Source organism: Callithrix jacchus, chromosome 12 (assembly GCF_049354715.1).
Source record: "Callithrix jacchus isolate 240 chromosome 12, calJac240_pri, whole genome shotgun sequence".
NCBI lineage: Eukaryota > Metazoa > Chordata > Mammalia > Primates > Cebidae > Callithrix > Callithrix jacchus.
This window is the reverse complement of record NC_133513.1, coordinates 20,967,442-20,993,223: the sequence shown is the minus strand read 5'-3', so window position 1 is coordinate 20,993,223 and position 25,782 is coordinate 20,967,442. Positions and strand designations below refer to the sequence as shown.

Sequence of the window (25,782 nt, the reverse complement as noted above, 5' to 3'; positions counted from 1 at the left end):
AGGAGGAATGAAAAGCTCTCCCACTCCCTGCACTCCACAAACGACTTGCTCACCTCCTCAAAGTCATCCAGCTCCTCCAGCCGGGTCCGAACCTTCTCTGACATGGCGAATGCGGCAGTCCCGGCTCTGCCTAAACAGAATGAATTTACGTCACACAGGTGGCTTTTCTCAAACACCAATACCCCCAATGGAGGCATCTTTCACTCTACACTTCATCGTGAATAAAGACACTAGGGAATGATTCCATTACAGAAAACTATCCCAGAATTGGAAAGGAACTTCCTTACATAACCAGAGTTTCATCACGACATTTCCCACTCAGATGCTGCCCCGGGAGCCCAGGGGGCCAGCCTCAAAGAGGTTAACCGCTACATTCGAAATTTACAAACTTTGCTGTGTATCATCTGTTTATTCCTAAAGAAAGGCAGTCCAGATAAGGATGCCAAAAATCCGTCATTTAATTGTTTTCTATGAACAAAAGGCCCTCTTAGGCTCGTACTCACAGCATAGAATTGTGCTCTTCTGCTAACAAAACAACCATCTCACTGTCTACCCAAGGGTGGAAACACTAGGGCTTCAAAGCCCTCTCTTTGAGCAAACAGGACTAGCTGTGCCTCCTTCCAGCATCTGTCAGCACAATTTCGCCATCAGCCAGGACTGGTGGAGGGTAAAGGAAAGGCCCCCAGGCCACAGGCCAGCCACAGGGCAGGGTGATGCATCTAGCTGACTGCTGCCCTCTGTGGCTGTCTATTTTGGAATCCTTCCCCCATTTTAAGGGGGCCTCTGCTCTAGTGCTATTTTTTTTTTTTTTTTTTTTGACACAGGATCTCACTCTGTCCCCTAGGCTGGAGTGCAGTGGCACAATCTTGGCTCATAGCAACCTCCACCTCCTGGGTACAAGTGATCCTCCTGCATCAGCCTCCTGAGTAGCTGGGACTACAGTCACACATGACCATGCCTAGCTAATTTTTATATTGTTTTGTAGAGATGGATTTAACCACGTTGACCAAGCTGGTCTCGAACTCCTGACTTCATGTAATCTCCCCACATCAGCTTCCTAAAGTGTTCGGATTATAGGTATAAGCCACTGCACCTGGCCGGGCCTCTGCTCTATTTCTGAGGTCCCATGGCTCACAATATCTCCCTGCTCCTCCCTACCAAACCTACTCTTATGAACTCAAGTTTATTCTTTTTCAGGCACTGACTTCTCAGCTCTGGTGCTGACTCATATTTGAGTCTGGGAGAGAATGGTAGTATTATTTAATTAGTAACAACTACTCCAGTAATTAAGTTTCCAAATAATTTAGGCTGGGCATGGTGGCTTATACCTGTAATCTCAGCACTTTGGGAGGCTGAGGCAGGCGGATCACCTGAGGTCAGGAGTTTGAGACAAGCGTGGCCAACATGGTAAAACCCGACTCTAATAAAAATACAAACATTAGCCGGGCATGGGGGGTGGGTGCCTGTCATCCCAGCTACTTGGGAAGCTGAGGCAGGAGAATTGCTTGAACCTGGGAGGCAGAGGTTACAGTGAGCTGAGATAACGCCATTGTACTACAGCCTGGGCAAAAAGAGCAAAATGCAGTCCACCAAAAAAAAAAAAAAAAAAAAACGAAAAAAATATGGACTGAGGATCAAGTTGCAGAACTCTTTCTGCAAGCCTGACAAATGTTTTAGGTTTTGAGTCACAAAGTGTCTGCTCCAACTATTCAACTCTACTGCTGTAGCACAAAAGCAGGCATAGATAATATGTAAGCAAATTGATAGGGCTGTGTTCCAATAAAACTTTACTTAAAAAACAGGCAGTAGACCAGACTTGGCCGTCAGGCTTCTGTGAGCTTGGCCAACTGCACAGCTGGCATCCTTCCCTGGTTGGATGCATGCAGTTTACCAACCCCTGAGCTGGGGCTACCCTAGTAGTTGAATGCTGGATCAAAGGGTTGACCCGTTGTCTTAATCCCTTTGAGCTGCTATAACGAAACACTACCAAGTGGGTGGCTTATAAACAAGAGCAGTATATTTCTCACAGTCCCAAAGGCTGAGAAGTCCACGATCAAGGTGCCAGAAGATTAGGTGTCTGGTGAGGGCCCGCTTTCTGGTTCGGTTCATAGATGATGCCTTTTTGCTGTGTCTTCAATTGGTGGAAAAAGTGAGGCAGTGGCCAGGGGCCTCTTTCACAGGGCACTAATCCCATTCATGAGCGTTCTACCCTCCTAACCTAATGACCTCTGAAAAGGGCCCATCTCCTAATACCATTACCTTGCAGTTAGGATTTCAACATGTGAACTGAAGCAGGGGAGGAAGGTTGGGCACAACCAACCAGATCATAGCACCTGTCTTCAAATTAAATAAAAAACGCAAAAGTGTTCTACAAGGTGGTTGTGCCACTTTACATTCCCATCAGCAGCATATGAGAGTTCCTATTGCTCTATGTTCATACCAAGTCTCAAGTTGAAATGTGATCCCCAATATTGGAGGTGGGGCCTGGTGGGAGATGGTTGGGTTGTAGGGTAAGGATCCTCATGAATGGTTTGGTAGAATCCTCACAGTAATGAGTTCTTACACTTAGTTCCCATGAGAACTGGCTGTTGAAAAAAGCCTGGCATCTTCTCTCTCTCTCTCTCCTGCCTCCTCTTGCCATGCAACCTCTGCACACACCTGCTCTCATTTGCACTCCACTAGGAGTGGAAGCAGCCTGAGGCCCTCACCAACAGCAGATGCTGGCACCATGCTTCTTATATAGCCTGTGGAACCATAAGCCAAGTAAACCTCTCTTCCTTATAAATTACCCAGCCTCTGGTATTCCTTTATAGTACCACCAACCAGACTAAGATAATTAATATCATCACTCTATTTGATCTTTACAAACTGGTAGGTACGTAACGGTCTGATTTACTTTTTATAGTCTGGGATCAAAACGCTGCCCATAACAAGCTGGGCGTGGTAGCTCACACCTGTAATCCAGCACTTTGGGAGGCCGAGGCAGGCAGATCACTTGAGGTCAAGAGTTTGAGACCAGCCTGGCCAACATGGTGAAACCCTGTCTCTACTAAAAATACAAAACTTCGCCAGGTGCGGTGGTGCACATCTATAGTCCCATCAACTCAGCAGGCTGAGATGGGAGAACTGCTTGAACCCAGGAGGCAGAGGTTGCAGTGAGACAAGATCATGCCACCGCACTCCACTCTGGGTGACAGAGTGGGACTCCATCTCAAATAACAACAACAACAAAAAATTGTGTATAACAAAGCTGCTCCCACTCTCTTGATTTCTAACATGCTGTCTCTTCCAGCAGAGGTGAGGGGAGAGCGGCAGCTGCCATATCAGAGACCTGCAATGAAACATGGCTGTGCTCATCTGTCCCCAGCAGCACATGATCCATCAGTTGCTCCAGAATCACCTGGGAGCATCAAAATGGGAATTCTGGGGTCCCATCCTGCAAGATTCATTGAGTGAATGGGGGCCAGTCATCTATCATATATAAGTTCCTCAGGAAATCCTGCTGCACAGCAGTTTGAGACACCCTGGTCAAGAGCTTCTGACTGTGTGTCTTAGGAGAAGCTGGGACCAATGGCCTGTAAGACCGAGCATTTGACCATTCACCAACATATCTTATGGCACAAGGGAAAAGACTTAAGGCAAGGGAAAGGCTCTCTAAAGCAATTCCCCAGCTGGTAAAGGAGGCACAATGAAGGGGGGGACTTTTTCCTCATAAACAGTAAGCTTATATTTTACTCCTAATAACCTCTTTGGTATTTTTTTTGAGATGGGAGTCTCACTCTGTCACCCAAGATGAAGTGCAGTGGCACAACCTCAGCTCACTGCAACCTCTGCCTCCCGGGTTCAAGCGATTCTCCTGCCTCAGCCTCCAGAGTAGCTGAGATTACAGGTATCTGTCACACCTGGCTAATTTTTTTTTTTTTTGTACTTTTAGTAGAGATGGGGTTTCACCATGTTGGCCAGGCTGGTCTTGAACTCCTGACCTCAAGTGATCCACCCGCCTCAGCCTCCCAAAGTGCTGGGGGATTACAGGCATGAGCCACCACACCCAGCCATATTTTTTTTTTTAGACAGAATTTTGCTCTTGTTGCCCAGGCTGGAGTGCAATGGTACAGTCTCCGCTCACTGCAACCCCTGCCTCCCAGGTTCAAGTGATTATCCTGCCTCAGCCTCCTGGGTATCTGGATTACAATCTGGGATCACAATTTGCATCACACCCACCAAATTTTTATATTTTTAGTAGAGATGGGGTTTCACCATGTTGGCCAGGCTGATCCTGAACTCCTGACCTCAGGTGATCCACCCACCTTGGCCTCCCAAAGGGCTGGGATTTGGTATTTTTTTAATTCACAATCTAGATACATATTTTAGTTCTGTCTATCCACAATCTAAGAAATAGTAGTCCCAACTGAATTAAACATCAGAATCATATCACATAAACTTTTTCCTTTGTAAAATTATATTAAAAGTAATGCCAGAATTTTCCCATCAAAATAACAAACTCATCTTACCTTTTTCAGATCCCATAAAGAGATTCTGCAGAGACATAAAATTCATTAATATTTTAAAAATCTAAGGCAATATGTTCATTGTTTTCCAACAAATCCATTTACATTCCCAAGAGAAAGAAATATATATTCAAAGAAAGAAAATATAATCACTAAAAATCATTCCTCCTCCCTTCATAATTCAAACCTCCCCCTAAAGATAAGATTCTGCTGTTCTAATTCTTTCGCTAACCTGTGCCACATCCCTGATCCTTAGCATATTTTTTTGAGAAGCCTGTCAGCACATTTTTCTGCCAACAGCACTGACATACTACTTGAAACCCTATATTTGAGCTTTTAAGAGCAGTAGAAAAACAAATGAACGGCCAAGTGCAGTGGCTCACTCCTGTAATCCCAGCATTTTGGGAGGCAGAGGCAGGCAGATCGAGAGGTCAGGAATTCAAGAACAGTCTGACCAAAATGGTAAAACCCTGTCTCTAGTAAAAATACAATCTAGTAAAAATAGATCAGCACTTTGGGAGGCCAAGGTGGGCAGATCACCTTAGGTCAGGTGTTGGAGACCAGCCTGGCCAACATGACGAAACACTGTCGCTACTGAAAATACAAAAATTAGCCAGGTGTGATGGCGCATGCCTGTAATCCCAGCTACTAGGGAGGCCGAGGCAGGAGAATTGCTTGAACCCGGGAGACTGAGGTTGCAGTGAGCCAGTATCATGCCACTGAACTCCAGCCTGGGTGACAGAACGAGACTCTGTCTCAAAAAATAAATTAGGCCGGGTGCAGTGGCTCACGCCTATAATTCCAGCACTTTGGGAGGCCGAGGCAGGTGGATCACGCGGTCAAGAGATCGAGACCATCCTGGTCAACATGGTGAAACCCTTCTCTACTAAAAATACAAAAATTAGCTGGGCATGGTGGTGCACATCTGTAGTCCCAGCTACTCAGGAGGCTGAGGCAGGAGAATTGCTTGAACCCAGGAGGTGGAGGCTGCGGTGAGCTGTGAGTGCACCATTGCACTCCAGCCTGTGTAACAAGAGTGAAACTCCGACTCAAAAAAAAAAATACAAAAATTAGACAGGTATAGTGATACGCACCTGTAGTCCCTGCTACTAGAAAGGCTAAGGAAAGAGAATTGCTTGAACCCAGGAGGCAGAGGTTGCAGTGAGCTGAGATCGTGCCACTGCACTCCAGCCTGGGCAACAGAGCGAGATTCTGTCTCAAAACAAAACAAAACAAAACAAAAAGCAAATAAATAAGTGAAACCTACAGAGCCCAGAAGTTGAAGCAACATAACCAAAAGAAATTACTACTAACTCCAAAGTAAACCCTGGAAGAGGGTCTCCTGGTACTCACAATAGACAGCTTCTCAGTAGTGGTGTACCGGGCAAGGATTTCTCCCCGTTTGTTGGCCCAAGGCTCAAAATCCGATCCTACAACAGAGTTATCATCTCTATCACGTTTCTTTCTGGAGCTGTCCTAAAGAAAGGCAAGATAAGCTCTTCAGCGGCAGTATCATTTTAATCTTTAAATACATACATATATAAATAGAAGGCAGGTAGTCCTTTACCGTGGAATAAAAGAGATCAGTCTCAAGGTTTACTATCATAAAAAAAATTTCACCACCAGGTGGCTCACACCTGTAATCCCAGCACTTAGGGAAGCGAGGCAGATGGGTCACTTGAGGCCAGGGGTTTGAGACCAGCCTGGCTAATAGGATAAAACCTCGTCTTTATTAAAAATACAAAAATTAGCCAGGTGTGATGGTGCATGCCTATAGTCCTAGTCCCAGCTACTTGGGAAGCTGAGGCAGGAGAATCACTTGAACCTGGGAGGCAGAGGTTGCAGTGAACCAAGATTGCACCACTGCACTCCAGCCTGAGCAACAGAGCAAGACTCCGTCTCCAAAAAAAAAAAAAAAAAATTCTTACCATTTTATCACAAATGGCCAGTTATCATATCAAAAAATATTCAAACTCATTAGGAATTCAGGAAAGGATAGTTGGAAAAAAACACTTTCAACTATCAGAATGTCAAAGAGTTAAAATGCTGGCAAGGATGTAGGGTAACAGGCCCTCTTCAATATCACTGCTGGAAATAGACTGGTTAACTCTTTGTGGAGGACAATTTGGTGGTAGCCATCAAAACCTGAAATATTCATTGCCTTATGACAGCAAAGAACTTCTAGGAAGCTATCCTGCAGAAACTCTTGCAGACATACACCAAGACATTTGTATGTCTGAGGCACATGGTGCACTACTGTTTCTATCAGCAAAACCCAGAAACTATCTCTATGGATATATCAGTAGAGGAATGGCAAATTAAAATAGGTAAATCCAGTCCTGAGAATACAATATGGCTGGTCAAAATCATAGGCTGTTCTAAATCTACCATGGATAGTTCTCCAAGATTTATGGTCAAGTTAAAAAGAAAAAAAAAAAGTTGGCTGGGCACTGTGGCTCATGCCTGTAATCTCAGCACTTTGGGAGGCCAAGGTGGGCAGATCACCTTAGGTCAGGTGTTCGAGACCAGCCTGGCCAACATGACGAAACACTGTTGCTACTGAAAATACAAAAATTAGCCAGGTGTGACGGCGCATGCCTGTAATCCCAGCTACTAGGGAGGCCGAGGCAGGAGAATTGCTTGAACCCGGGAGACTGAGGTTGCAGTGAGCCAGTATCATGCCACTGAACTCCAGCCTGGGTGACAGAACGAGACTCTGTCTCAAAAAATAAAAATAAAAATAAAATTGTGAGGTGCAGTGGCTCATGCCTATAATCCCAGCACTCTGGGAGGCCAAGGCAGGAGGATCACTTGAGCCCAGGAGTTCAAGACCAGATTGTGCAACACAGTGAGACTGACTCTACCAAAAATCCAAAATTAGCCAAGCCCAGTGACACACACCTGAAATCCTAGCTACTCGAGAGGCTGACGCAGGGGGAGTGTTTGAGCCCAGGTGTTTAAGGCTGCAGCAAGCAATAATCATGTCACTGTACTGTAGCCTGGGCAACAGTGCCAGACTGTCTGCAAAAAACCAAGTCACAGAACACTAGTTCCATTTATGTAACAATGTTAAATAACATATGAAACACAACATAGGATGATGATTGACAAGAATGTATTCTGAAGTGAGACTGGCTCGGTTTGAATCCCAGCTTGGATGTGACTTGATATCTTTATCCCTCCATGGGTGCCTCTGTTTTTTTTTTTTTTTTTTTGAGATGGAGTCTCACTCTGTTGCCCAGGTTAGAGGTGCAAAGGTGCAGTCTTGGCTCAATGCAACCTCCACCTCCCGGGTTCAAGCGATTCTCCTGCTCAGCCTCCTGAATAGCTAGGCTTACAGGTGCCCACCACCATGCCTGGCTGATTTTTGTATTTTCAGTAGAGACAGGGTTTCACCATGTTGGCCAGGCTGGTCTCAAACTCCTGACCTCGTGATCCACCCGCCTCGGCCTCCCAAAGTGTGTGATCACCACGCCCAGACAGGCTGCCTCTTAAATGAGGGTTCCAACACCTCTCACAAGGTAGTAAGAGAACCAAATATGAAATGCACTCAGAAAATAATGCCTGCCATGAAGTAAGATGATGCTGCAATTATTTATATATGAGTATGCATGAGAATGCTCAGAAACGGCTGTCATAAATATCTATGAAAATACAGAGGAAAAGCCATGGAAGGCGACACATTACACCCATCATTGTCATGACCGCCAGGATGGAGAATGTAATGACGATTGTTCTACATGACTTTATCTGTAGTGTCTTACTCTTTCATATCAAAATGAGTGATTTACTTATGTAATTATCTAAAATGATTTATAAGAAGAATAAAATTAAAAATAAATTTTAAGAGCCAGGCGCAGTGGCTCATGCCTGTAATCTCGGCACATTGGGAGACTGAGACAGGTGGATCACTTGAGGTCGGGAGTCCAAGACCAGCCTGGCCAACATGATGAAACCCCATCTCTATCAAAATACACAAAAATTAGCTGGGCATGGTGGTGCATGCCTGTATTCCCAGCAACACGGTAGGCTGACGTAGGAGAACTGCTAGAACGGAGGCAGAAGCTGCAGTGAGATTGCAATACTGCACATCAGTCTGGGTGACACAGCAAGAGTGTTTAAAAAAAATTAAATTAATGCCGGGCGTGGTGGCTCATGCCTATAATCCCAGCACTTTCAGAGGCCAAGGCGGGTGGATCACGAGGTCAAGAGATCGAGACCATCCTGGTCAAGGTGAAACCCCGTCTCTACTAAAAATACAAAAATTAGCTGGGCATGGTGGCGTGTGCCTGTAGTCCCAGTGACTCGGGAGGCTGAGGCAGAATTGCTTGAACCCAGGAGGTAGAGGTTGTGGTGAGCCAAGATTGCGCCATTGCACTCCAGCCTGGGTAACAAGAGCGAAACTCTGTCTCAAAAAAAAAAAAAAAAAAAATTAAATTAAATTAAAAAATAAAAATAAATTTTTAAATGCTATCTAAAAAAAAGAAGAAGAGAGAAAATGACTTCCTGGATCTACACCAGCCTCTCACATCTGGATGACTTGAACTGTTGCAACCAGAATGCACCATATGCATTACTTGTACAACTTAAAAAAGGGGAAGAAGCTTTAAGAGGCTTGGGATGAGAGGATCGCTTGAAGTCTGGAGTAGGAGACCACGCTGGGCAACACAGTGAGTTCCTGCCTCTACAACAAAATAAAAAATTAACTGGGCACACTAGTGTGTAACTGTAGTCCCAGCTATTCAGCGGGGGTGAACAGAACTGCTTGAGGTGGGAGAACTGCTTGAGCCCAAGAGTTGGAGGCTGCGGTGAGCCATGATTATACCACTGCACTCTGGCCTGGGCGACAGAGTGAGACTCTGTCTCTTAGGGAAAAAAACGGGCAGGGCAGGAGAAAAACACCCATTCCTGCACCCACAAAACCGACCCCCCACTAGACAAGCATGGCTAGAGAACATTACCGTAGCAGCTGCCAAGGCTGCAGGGTCAGCAGTGGCTGCAAACATGGAGAGGGGGTCAGTCCCATCCAAGACGCTGCTCAGCGGGTCCACCATGGAGCTGGAGGAAGAGGACGACGTGGAAGAAGTGCTTCCCTTCCGAGTCACTTTCTTCGTCTTTGACTCTGTGACCTGTGAGGAAAATTTCTGGAGGTAAAACAGAGGTCCCACAACTCTCCCCAGTGAAACATTTGAGTGGGTACTTTCAAAAAAAAAAATACGAAAATAGCCAGGCATCGTGGCTCACGCCTATAATCCCAGCACTTTGGGAGGCCAAGGCAAGCAGATCACAAGGTCAGGAGTTCAAGACCAGCCTGGCCAATATGGTGAAACCCCATCTCTACCAAAAAGAAAGAAAAAAAAAAGACTAGCCAGGCGTGGTGGTGTGCACCTGTAGTCCCAGCTACTCAGGAGGCTGAGGTAGGAGAATCACTGGAACCCAGGAGGCAGAGATTGCAGTGAGCCGAGATCGTGCCACTGCACTCCACCAGCCTGGGTGACAGAGTGAGACTCCATCTCAAAACAAAAAACAAAAAAAGATATGAAAATAATCCAGGTGTGGTGGTACATGCCTGTGGTCCTAGCCACTCAGAAGGCTGAAGTGGGAGGATGGCTTCAGCCCAGGAGGCGGAGGTTGCAGTGAGCCAAGATCCCATCACTGCACTCCAGGCTGTTAAATGTATGTGGTCTCTCCCCCAGTTCCTGCCACAGAGCTCCTAATACCTTGGGAGATTTCCTGGGTGATAGGAACATCTTTTATCCTCATGAGGTGACTCCCAATGGGCTTCCGCAGGGCTTCAGGATGGGGTCTGGTCACCAGAAAGACCAAGCCGTGATTAGAAGGCTGGAACTTTCAGCCCTATTCCCCATCCTTTGGGAAGGTAAGAGGGGCTGCAGATTGAGTTAATAATCCATCATGCCTATGAAATGCCGCCTCCTAAAAAACCCATAAAAAATGGGATTTAAGGAGGCAGAGGTTACCATGAGCCAAGATTGTGCCACTGCACTCCAGCCTGGGCGACAGAGTGAGACCTTATCTCAAAAAAAAGAAAAAGAAAAAACAAGGTGCAGTGGGGTTGAAGAGCTTCCGGGTAGGCAAACAAGAACACACTGAGGTACCTGGAGGGGACATGAAAGCTATGTGTGCCCCTTCCCTGGACCTCATCCCACGTATCTCTTTATCTGGCTATTCATCTGTATTCTTTGTAATACCCTTAATAATAAACCGATAAGTAATTGTTTCCCTAGTTCTGCCAGCAATGAGTAACTCTAGCAAATTACTGAACATGATGGAGGGAGGCAGGGGACCTCCCAATGTGTAGTCAAATTGGGATTTCTGAAGTGAAGACTGTCTTTTTCTTTTTTTTTTGGAGACAAAGTCTCGCTTTGTCACTAAGCCTGGAGTTCAGTGGTGCAACCACGGTTCACTATAACCTCGACATCCTGGGCACAAGCGATGTTCCTGCCTCTGCCTCCCGAGCAGCTAGAACTATAGGTGCAGCACCACCCCTTGCTATTTTTTTTATTGTTTGTAGAGATGGGGTATTACTATGTTGCCCAGGCTGGTCTCGAACTCCTCCCACCTAGCATCCCAAAGTGCTGGGATTACAGCCATGAGCCATCACACCTGGCCAGGGCTGTCTTACTGAGGGCCTTGCCCTCAAACCTGTCGAGTCAGATTCTAACTCCTGGTGACTGCTGCCTGAATAGAGGTGAACCTCAGTCCAGGGGAGGGAGAGCAGCACCTCCCGTTCGTGTCCGTTTGCTGTTTTTTTCTGCCTGGCACCCATTCCTCCATCTCACAGGCTTAATATACCCCAAACTCTCTTTGAGAAAACATCTCTCCCCAACACTCAGTTCCTCCAGGCCTGGTGGGATGCAGTCTGCTCCCAGTTCCCAGGGTGAGCATTAGACCTAACCCAATCGACCAACTTACTCTATACAGTGGGTCACCAATGCTGGGTCAGGGCAGGGAGCAAAACAAAACTGGGTCAATGAAAGTGCTGGAGAAAAGCATTTTCCTGCTGCTGATGTTGCTAATCTAACAGGATAGGCCTGGAGCTGCTGCAACTATTCTCAGCTAATCTGTTAGGGTGTTAAATCAGGTTTGGCCTAAAGCTGCCTCCTTACATGTTTTAAGTTTGGCCTAAAGGATTCTCTGCACATAGTGAACTATAACCTCACTGGACAGGTAAACAGACTGTAACCTACTCCTGTGCCAATCACCGAGTTTCCACCAATCAAACGTGGCTAACTGTTGAAACTGGGTTCAAATAAGGCAAATGCCGAGCTGTAACCGATCCAGCTATTTCTGTACCTCACTTCTGTTTTCTGTACATCACTCTCTGTTTTCTGTCCATAAATCTTCTTCCACCACATGACTGTGCTGGAGTCTCTCTGAACCTGCTCTGGCTAGGGAGGGTGCCCAATTCAAGAACTGTTCTTTGCTCAATTAAGTTCCATTAAATTTAATTTGGCTTAGAATTTTTTTTCCCCTTTTTATTTTTTTGAGATGACATCTTGCTCTATTGCCCAGGCTGGAGGGCAGTGGTGCAATCTCGGCTCACTGTAACCTCCGTTTTCTGGGTTTAAGCAATTCTTCTGTCTCAGTCTCCTGAGTAGCTGGGACTACAGGCACACACTACTGCACCCAGCTAATTTTTGTATTTTTAGTAGAGATGGGGTTTCACCATGTTGACCAGACTGGTCTTGAACTCCTGACCTCAGGTGACCCACCCATTTCGGCCCCCCAAAGTGCCGAAATGACAGTTATGAGGCGTGGCACCCGGCCAAGAATTTTCTTTTTCTTTTTTTTTTTTTTTTTTGAGACGGAGTTTCGCTATTATTACCCAGACTAGAGTGCAATGGCACAATCTCGGCTCACCGCAACCTCTGCCTTCTGGGTTCAAGCAATTCTCCTGCCTCACCCTCCCGAGTAGCTGGGATTACAGGCACGCACCACCATGCCCAGCTAATTTTTGTATTTTTAGTAGAGACGGGGTTTCACCGCATTGATCAGGATGGTCTCGATCTCCTGACCTCGTGATCCACCCGCCTCGGCCTCCCAAAGTGCTGGGATTATAGGCGTGAGCCACTGCGCCCAGCCAAGAATTTTCTTTTAACATGGGGAATGGGTACCCGGGCATGAAAGCAACTGCGGCTGTGGTGAGGTCACCCACAGTCACAAAACAGCACGGGGACTGAGGGGTCATGGGAGGCTGAACCTCAGTCTTGGGGGTCTTCTGCTTTATGAAATCAGTCTCAGAGCCGCCACGCTGACAATCACATCTCCCCAACATGACAACTATGTAGTTTCTATCACTTGCTAGTAAGATAACACCAACCTGGCAGAGAAGGACCAGCCAAGTCTCTTGCCTGCTTTTGTTTTCTTTTTTAAATAAACCCATAGATAGACTAAGATGCTATTCAGGACTGCACTCTCTGCTGGCAATTAGAGTGACTCTTATATCCCACATACAAAAATTAAAAGTCAAGACACAATTTGTTGACACAGCCAAATCAGGAACAAAGTCATCCCATTTACACGGCGACCTCACTAATGAGGAAGGGAGGGAGTAAAAATGGTGCCAGGAGAGACCAATACTACAAAAAAGCGGCAGTGAACAAATTGGTTGATTTAAATATGCAGGCCGGGAGAGGTGGCTCACGCCTAGAATCCCAGCACTTTGGGAGGCCAAGGCGGGTGGATCACCTGAGGTCAGGGGTTTGAGACCAGGCTGGCCAATGTGACAAACCCTGTCTCTACTAAAAATACAAAAATTCGCAAAAATTCGCAGAGTGTGGTGGTGTGTGCCTGTAATCCCAGCTACTTGGAAGGCTGAGGCAGGAGAACTGTTTGAGCCTGGGAGGCAGAGGTTGCAGTGCGCTCAGATTGCACCACTGCACTCTAGCCTGGGCAACAAAGTGAGACTCTATCTCAAGAATAAATAATAAAAACATTAAACAAAAAAATCAGGCTGGGCATGGTGGCTCACACCTGTAATCTTAGCACTTTGGGAGGTAGAGGCAGGCAGACTGTCTGAGCACAGGAGTTCGAGACCAGCCTGGGCAACGTGGCGAAACCCCATCTTACTAAAAAAATACAAAACCTTAGCCAGGCATGGTGGCACATGCCTATAGTCCCAGCTACTCAGGAGGCGAAGACACAAGAATCACTTAAACCCCAGGAGGCAATGGTTGCAGTGAGCCAAGATCACGCCACTACAATCCAGCCTGGGTGACAGAGCAAGACTGTCCGGGAAAAAAAAAAAAAATCAAATATGCACAAGTGGCTACCACTGGCAAAATGGAAAAGACTCAGGAAGACTGTCTTTCATTTCAAGGGTTAAGAATACCATTTAGAAAGACCCTTAACAAAACTTACGGTTATGGGTTTCAGTGGATGATAGTCCCCAAACTCCAATGGTACAGCCTCCAGTCGACATGATGCAAACTCAGCTTTGTAGTTCCTGTTTCTGGAATGCCTGGTCAACAGCAAAACAGAGCCAGCCAATTAATGGATGGGGGCACTTTAAATGCTAAAAACTTCTGGTGAGACTCTCAGTGATGTGGTAGTTCAGAGCAGCACGATATTCTGACCAAGGTCAAAAAGATACTACATTTAAAAACAAATTTTTTGGCCAGGCACAGTGGCTCATACCCATAATCCCAAAACTTTGGGAGGCCTAGGCAGGCAGATCACTTGAGGTCAGGAATTTGAGACCAGCCTGGCCAACACAGTAAAACCCCATCTCTACTAAAAACATAAAAATTAGCTGGGCATGGTGGTACATGCCTGTAATCCCAGCTATTTGGGAGGCTGATGCAGGAGAACTGCTTGAATCTGGGAGGTGGAGGTTGCAGTGAACTGAGATGGCCCCACTGCAGTCCAGCCTGAGCGACAGAGCAAGACTCCATGGCAAACAAAAAACAAAACACAACATTTAAAAAAAATCTGTTTGAAGGTATAAAGAGCTGCTAGCATACTGGTCTTGTCATGCCACACACCAGAAGACAGGAAAACTCACTAAGGTGACTCTCAAACTCCTTGCCCAGCTTTCCTGCTCTGGGCATTTATGAATTCTCAGCATGGGACAAGACGCTGAAGCCAGGCAGAGGGCAGCTGTGAGGTAGCACAGCAGCTGAAAGGGCTCTAAGGAAACCTCACAGAGCTGCACAGATAAACAGGAGTCCAGGGCTATCAAGACAGCCAAGAGGAAGAGGAGAGAGCACAGGTAAGACAGAAATCCAGCCCAGATTTCCCCTCAAGGTATTCACCCATTGAGCTGCGTAGGGCAAGAAAAAGGAGCCAAACAAAGAAAATGAAGAGCTCACAATCTTTTCACTGGTTTCATGAAAGTTCAATAAGATAAAGGATTCGTGAGCTGGAAAACAAAGGGGGAGACTGAAGCATGGAGCAGAAAAGCACAGGAAGGCAGACAGAATTTCAAAGACACAAGGGATGAGAAAAGAAGGCCTAACACATTTATAATTGGAATCCCAAAGAGGAAGAGAGAGAATGTGCAAGAACAGTCTCAAAAGATTACAGGTGAAACTTTTCCAAAACCAAAGAAAGACCTCAAGCTACAGACTCAAGAAACATCCGTGGCCCAAGTAGGACAAGAACAAAGGCAAACAGACAAAACACCCTAGAGCCTTTATGGTAAAATGTATAGAAACCAAAAGAATTTTTCTTTTTACTTTAAGTTTTTTTGAGAGATGGAGTCTTCCTATGTTGCCCAGGCTGGTCTTAAACTCCTGGGCTCAAGTGATCCCCCTGCCTCAGCCTCCCAAAGTGCTGGGATTACAGGCATGAACCACCCTGCCCAGCCTTCTTTGAGCATTTTAAAGATATTGTTCCTGTGTCTTCTTTGCTCATCTTTGTGCCGCAGGAATAGTCTTATTGTTGCTCCTCTGAAAATAAAGTATCCTTTTAAGAAATTCTCTCTGCCAGGCATGGTGGATCACGCCTGTAATCCCAGCACTCTGGGAGGTCAAGGCAGGTAGATTGCTTGAACCCAGGAGTTCAAAACCAGCCTGGGCAACATGACGAAACCCTATCTCTACAAAAATAAAAATAAAAATAAAATTAGGCCTGGCGCGGTGGCTCAAGCCTGTAATCCCAGCACTTTGGGAGGCCGAGGCGGGTGGATCACGAGGTCAACAGATCGAGACCATCTTGGTCAACATGGTGAAACCCTGTCTCTACTAAAAATTACAAAAAAAAAAAAATTAGCTGGGCACGGTGGTGCGTGCCTGTAATCCCAGCTGCTCGGGAGGCTGAGGCAGGAGAATTGCCTGAACCCAGGAGGCGAAGATTGCGGTGAGCCAAGATCGCGCCATTGCACTCCAGCCTGGGTAACAAGAGCAAAACTCCGTCTCAAAAAAAATAAATAAAAATAAAAAGAAATAAAATTAGCTAGGTATAGTGATATATGTTTGCAGTCCCAGCTACTCTGGAGACTGAGGTGGAATGATCGGAGTTCAAAACTGCAGTGAGCTATGATCGCACCACTGCACTCCAGCCTGGGCAACAACATGAGTCCTTCTCTTTTAAAAAGAAGAAATCTGAAGGAAAGGAACACAGGAGAGAGAAGGCGGCAGAAAATGTTTTTAAATGATTCTCTTTACATTCTTAATCTCTATTATGAAGATCTGAGAATTTAATCTCATACCTTACGGTTTAAATAAATTTTTTAACTCACACACTTAAAATGTTTTACACATGTGCGTATGCACACATAATTTTAAGAGCTACCATAGTCATGGAATGTCAGGGCCACAAAGTCATAGATAAGTTAACCTATTTGACCCCTTTCTTATCTCCTCCATTGACTCTCCAAGCAGAACATCTCAGCCAGTAAGGAAAGTGACAAAGTCTCTCCTTGACCAAACTCTGGGCAGGCTCCTCTGAGTTCCGTCCCCAACTAGTGGTTGGCTATTGGAGTTCCACATCTGCTTTTACACTACCCAGTTTTAGCAAGAATTCTGTTACGTTGGTTGAGCCAGAATCCCTCTACATATCCAATCGCCCTCAATATCTGATCAAATTCTTCTATCCCCACTTGGCTATTAAATTTTCACATTTCCTTGTTACATTAGGAGTAGAGGCCAATCTCTAGCCCTTATTGCAAAATCCCACTGCAGCAGCCCCATAAAGCCTGTCTCTTTTTTTTTAACAAGTGCCATGAATAATAGTTTTTATTTCCTTTTCTTTTTCTTTTTTTGAGAGAGTCTCTCTTTGTCACCCAGGATGGAGTGCAGTGGTGTGATTTCAGCTCGCTGCAACCTCCACATCTCAGGTTCAAGCCATCCTCCTGCCTCAGCTTCCTGAGTTGCTGGAACTAGTTATATAGACTATTAGCTAATTTTGTATTTTTTAGTAGAGATGGGGTTTCACCATGCTGGTCTTGCACTCCTGACCTCAGGTGATCCACCCGCCTCCACCTCCCAAAGTGCTGGGATTAGAGGCATGAGCCACTGCATCTGGCCAGTAGTTTTTCTGTAACAAAAGACATGCACACTTCTCATTTGTCAAATACCACATTCCAGAAAAACAGCTTTTCTGGGCACATGGGACAATTCTTATCTCCCCTAACCCACTTTGGGAAAGAGGAACCTCAAAGAACACAGGGACTTTCCTTGGCCTCCAAGTCCCTTAAATTCATCCCCCCATCCCACCTTCTGCTCCCATTGAGATTCCCAACTTCATTAACCTTTGTATGAAATACTAGTACCCCAGACCTAATTGTGCCATGCAACTGATCAGCTTTACCCAATATCCTCCTTTAACCCAGAAATCCAAGCCAGCACAAACAAATTGTGCTCCCATGTAATTTCATTTCTATCTTTTCTAAATGAACTCAGCTTTGAGTACAGGAGAGGAGCAGAAAGGCAGTTGACAATAATTAACCAATTCGACTTTCATTTTTTTTTAGGGGAAAATCCCTTTCACAATATATTGCCTACTCCCTCTGGGGTCATATTTATAAAATACATACTGTCTTCATCTTCCAAAAGATTGCAATTGAAATCACCTATGAAATATTCTTCCAAACTCCCATCTCATCAAGGATGCCATCAGGCAATCCTTGATAAAAAAAACAAAACTCCCAACAGTCAAGATGGAGTTTAAAACATCAAATTACACTTTTCTTTTCAAATCACTTTTTTTTGAGACAAAGTCTTGTGCTGTTCCCCAGTATGGAGTGCAGTGGCATGATCTCGGCTCACTGCAACCTTCTCCTCCTGGATTCAAGCAATTCTCCTGCCTCAGCCTCCCGAGTGGCTGGGATTACAGATGTGTGTCACCATGCCTGGCTCATGTTTGCATTTTTACCATGTTGGCCAGGCTGGTCTCGAACTCCTGACCTCAAGTGAACTGCCCACCCTAGCCTCCCAAAGTACTGGGATTACAGGTGTGAGCCACCATGCCCAGCTTCAAATGACTCTTAATTTTATCAGTTGTCAAGAAAAGCAGAATGTTGAAAGGTTCATTTAACAAAGTAGAAAATTTAATATGACCAGAAAGTCATTTCCATGTGTTTTCTGTCCCTATTGGAATTACTAACAAATAAATCTGGGTGCAGTGGCTCATGCCTGTAATCACTTTGGGAGGCCAAAGTGGGGGGGATCACCTGAGGTCAGGAGTTGAGACCAGCCTGGCCAACATGGAAACCCCATCTCTACTTAAAAAAAAAAAAAAAAAAAATTAGCCTGGCGTGGTGGCACATGCTTGTGATCCTAGCTACTCGGGAGGCTGAGGCAAGAAAATCACTTGAACCCAGGAGGCGGAGGTTGCAGTGAGCTGAGATTGCACCATTGCACTCCAGCCTGGGCAACAAGAGCAAAACTCTGTCTCAAAAAAAAAAAAAGAATTACTAACAAATCAATCAAAAGCTGAGCAAATGCTAGATCAAAACAGAAATATGACTTCATATGCAATACTCAAATAACAGTTCTTATTGTGCACTTACTATATAGCAGGCTCTAGGCCAGACTTTACCTCCATTTCCTCATTTAATCAACCCAGTGAGGTAGGTACTATGCCCATTTTTCAGATGAAGAAGCAGAGGCTGTTCAAATTTTGGTAACTTGTCAAAAGTGAGAGCTGCAATAAAAACTGATTCACTGTGGCTCACACCTGTAATCCCAGCACTCTGGGAGGCCAAGGCAGGTGGATCGCAAGTTCAGGAGTTCAAGACCAGCCTGGCCAAGATGGAGAAACCCCATCTCTATTAAAAATTACAAAAAAATTTAGCTAGGTGTCGTGGCAGGCACCTGTAATCTCAGCTATTCAGGAGGCTGAGGCAGGAGAATCGCTTGAACCTGGGAGATGGAGGTTGCAATGAGCCGAGATGGCACCACTACACTCCAGCCTGGGAGACAGAGTGAGACACCACCTCAAAAAAAGGAGGGGGGCGCAATGGTGGTGAAAAAATACTTCTGGACTGGGCAAGGTGGCTCATGCCTGTAATCCCAGCACTGTGGGAGGCCAAGGCAGCTGGATCACCTGAGGTCAGGAGTTTGAGACCAGCCTGGCCAACATGGAGAAACCTCATCTCTACTAAAAAAGCACAAAAATTAGCCAGATATGGTGGCACACACCTGTAATCCCAGCTACTCAGGAGGCTGAGGCACGAATCGCTTGAACCTGGGAGGCAGAGGTTGCAGTGAGCCAAGATAGCTACATTGTAATCTGGCAACTGCGCAAGACTCCATTTCAAAAAAAATAAAGAAATACTGCTTCTGGAAATAAATCTTAGAAAAAAATTTTCCTCCTGAAAGCCCACTGTAAACCATCATATTTTGATTTTCTACCACCTCTGATTATTTCCTCAAGTTTGCTCTCGGATCCCTAAGTTTGAGACGTTAAAGGATTTTCTTGAATCCCTGGGTCTTTGGTAAGGATAACAGCGACCTCTTGTGGGCATTTTCTGAAAAATAATTCCTTTTCTTTTTGCTAACATAGTTGACATAAACTGGTAAAAATTCCCCATAATTCCAACTCCCAGCAATGCAAAGGGCTTGTCTGGATCACTGGCACCTGCCACAGGAAAAAAGGCCACCATTTCACATCTCCACTCTTAGCTGAGCTTACCCTTTGGCTACTCAAAGTGCAGTTCACAGATTACCAGCAATTAAATCACCTGGGCAGGCTGAAATATCCCAGGCCTACAGAATCACAATCTGCATTTTAACTAAATCCTCAGGTGGTATATATGCACACCAAAGGCTGAAAACTGCCTATTTTTAAATTATTTACCTCTGATAATATGAATGCACAGAAATCCCACTATGGTTAACCAAATTAATCTCCTTATACTGGAAACACCAAAATCCACTAAATGTTTTGCCCAGCTATTTTAATTCTCAAGTAATTTTTGGTTACTAATCACATAATCAGACCACACAGCTTTTTCTTCCACAATCACAGTATTACCCAGTCCCCTCCACTGCTACACACACACACACACACACACACACACACACACACCCTTAAAATGATGTAGAGATTGTGACTCCAAAGGTTGGTATTTCTTTTTTTCTGAGACAGAGTCTCACTCTGTCATCCGGGCTGGAATGCAGTGGCTCAGTCTTGGCTCACTACAACCTCTGCCTCCTGGGTTCAAGCAACTCTCCTGCCTCAGCCTCCTGAGTAGCTGGGACTACAGGCATGCCCCACCATGCCCAGGGAATTTTTTTTTTTTTTCTTTTTTTAAATAAAGACAGGGTTTCACCATGTTGGCCAGACAGGTCTTGAACTCCCAACCTCAGGTGATCCGCCCGCCTTGGCCTCCAAAGTGCTTGGATTACAGGCGTGAGCCACTACGCCCGGCCAGCCCAGGGAATTTTTTAATTTTTATATTTTTTTGGTAGAGACAGCGTTTCACTATGTTGGCCAGGCTGGTCTCGAACTCCTGATGTCAAGTGATCCACCGGCCTCGGCCTCCCAAAGTGCTGGAATTAGAGGCATGAGCCACCTCCCCTTGCCCAAAGGGTGGTCTTTCCAAGTGTGTCATAACCACAGGATTAAACAGAAAATGTGATCTAGCGTATACAGGACATCTCACCTCCTAGCCAGGCCAAAATATAGCAGGAATAGCAAAAAGTGTGGTAAAAAGAGGCATTTCTTGGGGGACCCATGGCAAGACAGTGAGATTTGGGGAACACCACAAGCCAGAAACCTCAGCCCAGGATATAGATTTGAGGTCCAGCTGACCAGGATGATTACAATCACAGTCTCTGGCTTCCAAACCTCAGCTGTCCCTTGTGGGGCTAATGATTTTAAGTAAACTGCTTCATTTCTCTGCCTCTATTTCCACATTTGAAACATGGGGTTGCTATAAGAACTGAATGATGTTACACGTTATACACTGAGAGTGGTATCTGACACAAAATAAGAGCTCGATAAATGTAAATTTAATGACAGAAACTCATTTCTCCTCTGCAGTCCTCCTCAGTTTTCTCACTCATTCATAAATACTATTCAGTACTCACCATCACGTTGTAGGCTCCAGATACAAAGATGAACAAAACTCAGTCCCTTTAACTTTTTTTTTTTGAGAGGGAGTCTTGCTCAGTCACCCAGGTTGGAGTGCAATGGCGATCTCGGCTCACTGCAACCTCCGCCTCCTGGGGATCAAGCAAGTCTCCTGCCTCAGACTCCCGAGTAGCTAGGATTACAGGCACCTGCTGTCACGCCCAGCTACTTTTTATATTTTTGTAGAGACAGGGTTTCACCATGTTGGCCAGGCAGATCGGGAACTCCTGACCTCAGGTGATCTGCCCGCCTGAGCCTCCCGAGTAGCTGGGATTACAGGCACCTGCCATCATGCCCAGCTACTTTTTGTAATTTTGTAGAGACAGGGTTTCACCTGTTAGCCTAGTAGATCTGCAACTCCTGACCTCAGGTGATCCACCTGCCTCAGCCTCCCGAAGTGCTGGGATTATAGGTGTGAGCACACCCAGCCAATCCCTTTAACTTTTAAGGAACGAGAAGTCTAGTAGGGAAACTTAAAGATGAATGCACACTACAAAAAGAAATGTTTAGAGCATGGGCCAGGTGCGGTGTCTCATGCCTGTAATCCCAACACTTTGGGAGGCTAAGGCAGGCAGATCACCTGAGGTCATAAGTTCGAGACGAGCCTCACCAACATGGAGAAACCCCGTCTCTATTAAAAATACAAAATTTGCCAGGTGTGGTGGTGTGCACTTGTAATGCCAGCTACTCAGCAGACTTAGGCAAAGAATTGCTTGAACCAGGAGGCGGAGGTTAGAGGGAGCCAAGATCTCAGCCACTGCACCCAAGCCTGGGCGAGACGCCATCTCAGGAAAAAAAAAAAAAAAATTAGAGCCACATTAAGAACTTTAGAGACCCCAAACACTAAAAGTGTTACGGCACCTGTTTTCCTGCTTGTGATATAAAACTAAAATGCCAAAGGTAAAAATGTACCAGGATGCAGTGATTAACAGAGCATCTTCCTGGATTTTCTGATTGCAAACTCTAGATAAATCTTCTGAAGCTAAATGTTTCTCATGTTTTTGGTTAGCTTTTTGGTCAAGCCAGCATGCCTTTTTTTCTTTCTTTCTTTTTTTGAGATAGTCCCACTCTGATACCCAGGCTGGAGTGCAGTGGGGCAATCTTGGCTGACTGCAACCTCCGCCTCCCAGGTTCAAGCTTTTCTCCTGCCTCACCCTCCCCAAATAGCTGGGATTACAGGCACCCACCACTACGCCCGGCTAATTTTTGTATTTTTAGTAGAGATGAGGTTTCGCCATGTTGGCCAGACTGGTCTCAAACTCCTGACCTCAGGTGATCCGCCAGCCTCGGCCTCCCAAAGTGCGGCCTCCCAAAGGCGTGAGCCACTGCGCCCAGCCAGCACGACTATTAACTGAAGGAAAATTCAGGGCATGAAAGTGCTCAGAGGCATTCAATGCTGATGTAGTGTGCCAAGAGAACAGTCTCCTAAGGGTTGGGCAAGTGAAAGGAATAAGGCAAAATCAACTGTTTATCAAACACAAAATCAGAAGGTTGTACCTATTGCTAAGGTCTTTCATTCGTTCATTGAATCTAAGCTACTTCACATCATTAGAAGAGAAAGTAAATTATATCACTTTCTGAGACGCAGGAGAGATTCCGCGTCCCCAAATCCCACTATCACCAACACAACTTGCTCAAGTTCTTCACTCACACACTTACCACCTGCTGGAAGCTGAAGTTTCAGTCACTCCCAGCTACTCCAACCACAGGGGACTTATGAGCCTGCCAACCTTGGCACACGCCAAGCCCTCCCCTATGGTGAACTCCTATTTATCCTCCAAGATCCAATTTATCTCTTTCTCTCTGAAGCCTTCCCCTAGCCCACAGGTGGGGATAATCACTTCCTTCTTGGCGTCTCATCCGAATGCCTTCTTCGGACATCCCTCTATTGTGTAACTGCCCCGTTATACTCTCAGCTCCTGGAGGCCAAGGAATACGTCTGAGGGCTCTGCTTAGAGTAGGATGAATAGCGGCCATTTCACAAGTGAGAAAAGCAAGTCCCCAGGTGAACAGAGCAGCTCAAGATAAATGACCGACAGCCGTGTCTGCCGACTCGTCTAGACTGAGAGCCAAGTCCACCATTTCCTTCAACCAGCGACCCCAAAACCCGAGGGACGCGGAAGCCTGGAAACTCAAAGTTTTTTTAGGGAATGAACGGACAGGGGGCCGTGGAAGGCCGCAGAGAGGCAGCAGACGGGGAGAGACCCAAGAACCCGCCAGTCTGGGTTCAGGTTGCTCCGCTGGAACCCGGTAGCGGCCAGAGATTCTAGGTCAAGACAACTTAGGGGTTGGCAGTCGACCACCAGAACCTGACAGAGAGGAAGTCACACTCTCGGAACCAGACAGACCCCGACACAACCCTGGACAGCCCCTCCCCAAAGCCCAGCCGCCGCAGCTAACTTACCAAGGAAAGACCGCCATCTTCCCAGTCACATGACCGCTTGTTCCGGGTCGTCTGCCCGGCTTTCACCGCTCAGAACCCGCCCCGCCCCGCCCCGCCCCGCCCCGCCCCGCCTGCCCTGATCACCATCTTTGAGAAGGGCACCTGCCCGCCCCGCAGAGTCCGAACGGACAGTCTGCAGGCACCGTGCTTGTGAGGGGCAGGCGACGCTCTGCATAGCACAGGTTTCGTTTTCAGCCGACGCCATGGTTGTGAGGGGCAGCTGCCTGCTCCGGACGGCCCAGGGTACGACTTCCGCCGGCGCCATGGTTCTGAGCAGCAGCGTCGGCCTCTGGCAGCGAGCCTGAGTTTCTGTGAGCCATGATTGTAAAGGGCAGCTGACTACAGTGCCGGGTGGTCCCGCCTGCGGGCGCCGAGATGGTGAAGGGCATGACCGCTGCTTAACCCACCTGCGCCCTCTAGGGGTGGAAAGGACTCCAGAAGCCGGCGGGGCGAAGAGGCAAGCTGGGGTTCAGCCATACCTGGCATTGCCGCGAATGCGCTATTTGGTGTGGGTCAGCCACGCCCCCTCTGGGCCGCCGCTTTACCCAATGCTTTGCGGGCACTTTAGGCACTTCCAGAATGCCCTTCGCACGACTAGCAACCACGGGCTGCCCTACATCCAATATGACTGACTGCAGCTAATGCACGTGGGGAAATTGGGGTTCGCTTTTCGTCACATTTGGCAAAGCAGTGTTTCTAAAACGGTGGATATCCATTTCGACCACAGAACATACGGGCTTTAGTGTTTTCTCTGTTTATTTAAAAAGTGGATGAATCAGGATATTTTCAAAACAGGTACCATTTACTAAATGCTTAACTCTGTGTGTCAAGCACTTTGCCTGCACCCTTCATTTTTTCTTCAGTACAAACCTCTGAAATACCATTGCCGTTGATTTTAGAGAAGCTGAAGTTCAAAAAAAGTGTGGTGAATTGTACCAGGCCAGTAGCAAGTGACTGAACTGGGATTTGAACTCTTAACTCCAAATACCGTAATGGGAATCATTTAATCACAAGGCAGCATCTGACCCTACTTTTTATTGTTTTTTAATTTTACTTTAAAGTGTTTTTTTTTTTTTTTTTTTTTTTAACAGACGTCAGGAAAACAGATTCTCAAAAGAGCTCCTCTAGAAAAGGCAATCGAATACGCTTCAACTCTGGTTGTAGTTTTGCATAGAGTCCTAACTTTTTCATCTGTGAAAATAGGATAACTTTGACTTTCAAGTGAAGGGAGATTATAAAATGCCTGGCCAAACTTTCGCGGAGCAGAGAAAAGAATCATACGGTGCTCCTGTGATCTTTGTATTTCCAGAGCGTTTCTCTCCGAGGCAGCATACCGTGCAACGTGTCACAAAGCAGTGCTTCTCTTGAGTGAATGTGGACACCACCCAGCCCAGAACCTTATTAAAATGCAGATTCTGAGTCACAGCTGGGGTGGGGCCTGGGCTTCTGCATTTCTAACAAGTTCCCAGGCGATCCTGCTGCTGCTGGTCCCTTCGGACACGTAAGGGATGGCAGCAATTGCAGGTGGGAGGGTACCGTGGAATTCAGGCGGCCACAGAGCAGAGCAGTATGGTATGCTCTTACACAGACGCAACCAAACCGATTAACGTAATGTCTTGGAAACAGATCATAGGAAGTAATCCTGAAACAAGTTAACTTTATGGAAAGTGTGAATAACTAAAGGATTTTTTGCCACCAGAGGCTGAAAAGTCATGGTTTGGGTGACAACTTTGTCGATATCCTTGAGAAATTGAAGAAGTGAGGGTTATGGAGAAACGCTGACCAAAGAAAAGAACAAATAAAGTGACAGTATTTTACTGTCAGATCTAACTTTGGTCAGGCACAATGTTAGCCCTCAGCTGTTAGAACCTAATGATGTGATTCCAACCATACCATATTCCAGTTTTTCTGTGTTCGATGACTAAAGGTCTCCTTTGTTTTTAAAAATTATTTTTAGGCCGGGTGTGGTAGCTCACACCTGTAATCCCAGAACTTTGGGAGGCCAAGGTGGGTGGATCACCTGAGGTCAGGAGTTCGGGGTCCTGGCCAACATGGTGAAACCCTGTCTCTACTAAAAAATACAAAAATTAGTCAGGCGTGGTGGGGGGTGCTGAGGTTGCAGTGAGCCGAGGTCATGCCACTGCACTCCAGCCTGGGCGACAAGAGTGAGACTCAGTTTCAAAAAAGTAAATAATGAGAATTATTTTTATTTTTGAGACAAGAGTCTTGCTCTGTTGCCCAGGCTGGAGTGCAGTGATGTGATCTCAGCTCACTGCAGCCTTCACTGTGAGG

The 25,782-nt window shown here is 46.1% G+C and overlaps 1 protein-coding gene across 4 annotated transcripts in view; it reads right to left on the bottom strand.

The window, feature by feature from the left end:
- Positions 1-23,986, bottom strand: part of VPS35L (VPS35 endosomal protein sorting factor like) — a 153,431-nt gene extending 129,445 nt beyond the window's left edge. For 2 of the 4 annotated variants that reach the window (XM_078344797.1, XM_035267100.3), the window contains exons 1-6: positions 23,898-23,986; positions 13,890-13,989; positions 9,470-9,637; positions 5,862-5,984; positions 4,512-4,536; positions 54-130 (exon numbers count right to left, since the gene is read on the bottom strand). In XM_078344797.1, the coding sequence (XP_078200923.1) occupies positions 54-130; positions 4,512-4,536; positions 5,862-5,984; positions 9,470-9,562 (318 nt within the window). In that variant the 5' untranslated portion in view covers positions 9,563-9,637; positions 13,890-13,989; positions 23,898-23,986. Of the gene's footprint in view, positions 1-53; positions 131-4,511; positions 4,537-5,861; positions 5,985-9,469; positions 9,638-13,889; positions 13,990-23,451; positions 23,487-23,897 lie in introns of those variants that run through there. The other 2 variants (XM_078344796.1, XM_002755944.7) reach the window with 1 other exon arrangement.
- Positions 23,987-25,782: the final 1,796 nt, after the last annotated feature.